Raw genomic sequence first — 5,857 nt, 5'->3', positions numbered from 1 at the left:
TGAGACTCGGCTAGGCTGCTCATCGTTTCGTTTCAGACAGCTATTTGATTCATATTGTCTACGCGAGGAAAACTGGATCGGGCGTTTTCCATAATTGGTTAGTTTCATGCTTTGTCTTTTATTTTGGTAGATGCTGGTCTCAATTTTGATGTCCGTGTTTTGAAAGAAGGCTGTCATTCTACGTGTATTTTAAAGTATTCTAGTTCGGAGTGAACTTACGGAGTCTCTTTTTAGATCTGTCAAGACTGCCAGCATGTTTTACTTCCACTGCCCCCCGCAGCTGGACGGGGAGTGCTGTCGCACTAACACGTGTGAGTACCTCCACATTCTCAAATGTAATGATTTGTTTTGCTTCAAAAGATAAGAAAGTGAAGAAAAATCCGAGTTATGGCACTGCACAGCTGAAAAGGCTGTAACATTAATATGTTCCTTTTTTATTGATTTGCTTTGGGGATGGCTGTGTCTGTGATTAGTTTTTCTTTTTTTAATTTACTATCACTTCGTGGTTTTGCTTATTTAGACAGTGGTATAAAATTGATATTAATATTAAAGTAGGCCTATGTATAACATACAGGTCAAAAGCCCACAGTCCTAACCGTCTTGTTTGTTTTACAACATGGGATTCACGCTAAGCCCCCGGGCAGAGGCGGCCGGGTGTTGTCCCGTCTGCAGGCACAGATGTTCGGTGTCATGCCTCTTAGACGGTCACGGTTCCCCTCAGACCTGCAACATCAATGTGTCATGCCCCTTTATTGAAATACAACGGATTACAGCCGCTCTCAAAGGAGCGGACATAATTTACTTACAGGTTTTATTTAAAAAGCAGGTTCATTTGATCTGATTTGAGCATTGTTTTGTTTGCTTGTGATCTTGGAATGATCACACAGACATGTTGTTTTCTGTGTATGATCCTATTTTGTAAAATATTGTTACATCCGTGATATGGATATGCCTACTGTCAAAACATCTCTCATCAAATGTTTTTTTTTCATTAAACTTGTAGTGAATTCCAGCGGGTTTGCCAATCACACTGCGGGGGATTTTGACGACGGTTTTCTACGGAGAAAGCAGCGCAGAAATAGAACAACATTTACTTTACAACAGGTGAAATTAATTTAATCATAAAACTCTTTACAGCTTGGAAATTCTCAATTTGGTATAGGCAAACGAAAATAAGCAAGTAGGCTACCTTTCACCCACTCAAGCTCTGCAAAATAGTGTGGCCTGTAGAGGCTAGCTTACCTATAATTTCAAGGTTCGTCTTGTAAATTTGTTCTGAAGGCCTGTGAGCCAATAAAGCAGTAAAACTTTGCCTACAACTTTGCAGTCACCGCTTTGTTGCTTAGTTTAAATTGTTTGCAATCCCTGATTGACCTTTAATGCTTATGTGAAATGCTTCTCAGAAAATGCATTAATACCTACAGTATAACCTTTAATAATAATATTGATAGGCCTATATAGCAGGAGTTATAATCATTGATTGATGACATTTGGCCCACATGTCTCATTCTTTCAATGCTTTTTGTGCGCTTCAGGACACTTTTTTGTTATATTTGAAATACAGTTATTCCAGAAGGTTAGGCTACAATAGTTTGAATAGCCTATAGGCTATGTTTAATTTCACCAGCACTCCACAATGTGATATAGCCTACCAACATTTGAAAACAATGTAGCCTATAACATAGACTATTGCTATAGCTTATTAGGCTAGACATTAATTTTCCATAGACACACATTTCACACTATTCTCTCTTCTCAGCTGGAGGCTCTGGAGGCCGTGTTTTCTCAGACCCACTATCCGGACGTATTCACGCGCGAGGAACTGGCCATGAAGATCAACCTGACGGAGGCGCGTGTCCAGGTGAGAGCGAGCTCGGAACAGTCCACCCAGGGCACGCACGCCCCAGCAAACACACAACGTCAGGGAGACGTTCAGATCATGTCTTAATAACGTCCGTCGGTCCAGAACCCCATTTGTACGTCTGCTGGACCTCCTCAATATTCAAACGTCTGGCTTGGACCCCTCTAAGACGTCTGTGGACGTGCAGAACGGGTTCAATATCTGAACGTCTACAAAAACTTTCATTCTGGCTCCTAATTGGATGTCTTTGGACGTCCGAAAAAGACAAAAAAGACATCTAAAAGATGTCTTTTAGACGTGTCTTTGCTCAGTGCATAAAGCGTTCTGAGCACGTCTGACCAGAGAGGGTAAATTAAGCCACTCTGTCATTCTAGCGATGCACTTTAATAACATCAACATAATGGTGAATATTAGATTAGCTTGATTAATCGGTCATTCATAATTAACCAGCGATAATGTTCTTCACTAATTTGTCCGCGTCTCAAAGGTACAAAAAATACATCATCCGTTCAGATCCATTTCCGCCTCTCAGAGAGAAGCTTTATAGAGGATGTGATGCTTTTAGGGAGGGCAGAAGAGAAAATGTTTAACCCCCCCCACCCCACACACACACACACACACACACACACACACACTCTCTCTCTCTCTCTCTCTCTCTCTCTCTCTCTCTCTCTCTCTCTCTCTTCTCTCTCTCTCTCTCTCTCTCTCTCTCTCACACACACACACAAACACACCTTAAATTTATCAATTTATATTCTGTTCCTGCCCTGCACATATGCGTGGTTATAAACTTGGCCAGATGTAATTAAATTCTATGTGTCCTGTATGTAATTTCCTGCATTCCAGATTTGCTTTTGGGTTTTGTTGTGCCGCAGATCTAATTGTGGGAAATATAATAGTTTGGCTTTTGTTCCCGTGGGTCATCTTACTATCGCTTAAACCCTATGGCGGGGCGCGATAATGGAATCCAGAGCTGTAAATTAGGGATTGTAAACAAATTATTCCCTCCTTATCCGATTACGACATTCCTATTATTAAATCTGAACATGAATCGGCCGCAGTATGCAGGGATATTAAACTTACATTATTATTAGAAAATAAATGTCATTTTCCGTTGTAGTGTTGTCCCCCCTCTTCTTTTTGTGTAAAGTGTCAATGGGCCCCCGCATTAAGAGCACGCGGCAAATTGAGATTAATGGAGCAATTATGGCCCATTCAGAGAGGGGGGGCGTGACTTCTAGCTGGAAGGTGCAAGGGTGAGATAAGTCCATTGGCTATATTGTTGTCCCGCCACTAAACTGTTGTCCTTTCTTTATGCCCAATGAATGCGAGCATTTTGTTTGGCTGTTGACATCATTGTACCTCACGCACAATAGGACGGCTGCTCGTTCGCCCCCTCTATATCACACGCGCACCGTCCAGGCTCGGGTGCAGAGACGTCCTGATTCCCGCCTCCATTCACACACCATGATTAATGCGTGCGCGAGCGCAGTCTTAATCGAATCTGATGTTGTCAAACAATCACTAAATAGGGAAATAAACGACTTCATCACGACTCGCTCTCTCTCAGGCAGCGCGACTGTCAGTGGGAAGTCATTAAAATATGATAATGAAAAATTGCTCAATTAAATGTTGTTATAGGCAATGACCTTCATTCAATTAAGATACAAGAACTTGCCTTTATGCGCTCAGCTGTGTTTGGTGAAGTTCGGGAGAAGTCACTGTGGAAAGTCATTCAAGCGGTTGACGGTTTCGGGCTGTCTGACACAAACAGATGTGTATTCTCATGTTCCTAATGGGACTTTTATTTTGGAGGCACCGTGAGTCACAAGGCACATATCCACAACTCAGGTTCAAACACACGATGAATAAAATGTGAGAGACTTCAGACTTGTCGTCTCCTCCTGTTGTCCTCCTAACTGTCCTCTTTATTTTCTGTCTCTCTTTATTTTCAACTCTCCTCTTCCTCGCTTGTCCCCCTTTTCGCTTCCTCTAATTATTCCTTCTCTCCTTCCTTCCTCTCCTCTTCCTCTTCTCCACCTCCCCATCGTCCTTCTCCTCTCCTCCTCCTTTCTCCTCCTTCCTCATGCTGCCCCTCCCTCATCCCTCCCCCTCTTCTCCTCCCCCTCTCCAGGTGTGGTTCCAGAACCGCAGGGCCAAGTGGAGGAAGACGGAGAGAGGGAGCGGGGACCCTGACGGGGGGAAGGAGCAGCTGAGCGAGGCGGGCAGTCCTCCGTCCCGAAGCCTGAACTCCCCGGTAGACCACACCAGGAAGCACAAGGAGCCAATGGACATGCAGCAGAGGTAGGGTCAGGGGTTGCTGAAGTATCTCAAGGACTTCAGAATCAGTATCAGATTTCATTTAGCCAGGTAGGCTTTTACACATATGTTCTGGCCTGTTGGAGCATTACACTAATGGATAGACAGGAGAGTGAAAAGACAGGACAGTGCAAAATATATTTAGGAGTTATTAAAATTATATTTTTATTTAATATATATTGATAATAATTATAATGATGTAATCATAATAATTTTTTGGTACATTACATTAAAATAGATAACAGATTTCTTAACACTCATGGTGAATGACAGTACAGAAGAATGTTCCACTTCAGAAAGAAATTGTGGTATGGGCAGCATTTACTGTACATGTCAGCAGTGGGACCAGGATAAAACTTTTGTTTTTGTTTTTAAAGTTTCATGATAGATCAATTATAACTATCTCTCTCTCTCTCTCTCTCTCTCTCTCTCTCTCTCTCTCTCTCAGTATGAACCGCCCGATGGGTCCTGGGGGCCCGTTCTTCCCGTCTTGTCTGCCTGGGACCCTTCTCAACTCTGCCACTTATGCCCAGGCCCTGTCCCAGGTTGCTACCCTCAAGGGTAAGATGATGATGATGATGATGATGATGAGACGATGATGACGATGATGATGGTGGTGATGACGAGGGTGATGAGGATGATGATGTCGATGAAGATGGTGATGTCGGAGATAACAGCGGAGACGATTTGCCGGCGATCATGGCGATGCTGTTGCTTTTCAGAATCCTCCACTCAGGTCATATTTCTGCTGTGTTTCTGCCAGGCGGAGGTCTGTGCTCCTGCTGCGTCCCCGACCCGATGGGCCTCTCCTTCCTGCCCCCCTACGGCTGCCAGGGCAACCGCACCGCCAGCGTCGCCGCCCTGCGCATGAAGGCCCGCGAGCACTCCGAGGCCGTGCTGCAGTCCGCCAACCTGCTGGGGGCCCCGGGGCCCGGGCCTGGGGCCGGTGTAGGGGCCCCGCCCGGGGTCAGCGTGTCCGGGACCGGGGTAGCCAGGCCCACGGTGGGCCCCGTCATGGTGGGGGGGTCTCCCGGAGCCGCGGGGAGAGCAGCAGCAGCCGGAGGAGGAGGCGGGGGCGGCAGCTCCAGCCCCAGCCCACCTAACAAGGCACCCGCCCTGGGGAGCGGCCCCGACAAACACCCACACTGCTCCAAGGAGTCCCTGGAGAAGAAGTGAGGGCGCGGACAGACGGACAATGAGGATGTGTTGTACGGACGGAGGGACAGACCAGCCTAGACTCTATCTAACTGATGTGATGGTGCCTGTAGTGACTACTGTCCTCTACCCTGCCCCACAGAAGCACAACCATGGATCTAACATGGTCTACATATCCTAGTGTTCGGATCAAACTATCAAGATATTTATTTGATTGATATTAATTTAACTCTAATGTATTATTATTATTATTGTTATTATTATTATTATTATTATTATTATTATTATTATTATTATTATTATTATTATTATTATTATTATTATTGTGAGTGAGAAGTGAATGCTGTGTTGCAGTGTTGCGTCCCCCGTTATAAAGACACGTTCTGTCTTGTTTCAGCACTGTGTGGTTTCTCATGGACTCTCACTCATGGACTTAGTAATACTGGATAAAGAGAAACTGAATGTGTGGGAAACAGACTGTACCTGGCTGACAATGTGAATCCAAGTCATTTTCTTACTGTA

At 44.7% G+C, this 5,857-nt stretch overlaps 1 protein-coding gene across 1 annotated transcript; it reads left to right on the top strand.

The window, feature by feature from the left end:
* Positions 1 to 253: 253 nt before the first annotated feature.
* Positions 254 to 5,356, top strand: drgx (dorsal root ganglia homeobox; the record flags this gene model as incomplete). The annotated part of the gene is made up of 6 exons (XM_084458829.1): positions 254 to 311; positions 1,004 to 1,104; positions 1,760 to 1,861; positions 3,996 to 4,165; positions 4,629 to 4,741; positions 4,944 to 5,356. The coding sequence occupies 6 exons, from the start codon at positions 254 to 256 to the stop codon at positions 5,354 to 5,356; spliced, it is 957 nt and encodes a 318-aa protein (XP_084314955.1).
* Positions 5,357 to 5,857: the final 501 nt, after the last annotated feature.

The sequence above is a fragment of the Borostomias antarcticus genome, assembly GCF_949987555.1.
Source record: "Borostomias antarcticus genome assembly, chromosome: 25".
Classification (NCBI taxonomy): domain Eukaryota; kingdom Metazoa; phylum Chordata; class Actinopteri; order Stomiiformes; family Stomiidae; genus Borostomias; species Borostomias antarcticus.
Note: the sequence above shows the minus strand (reverse complement) of the source record. Positions and strands in the feature narration are given on the sequence as shown.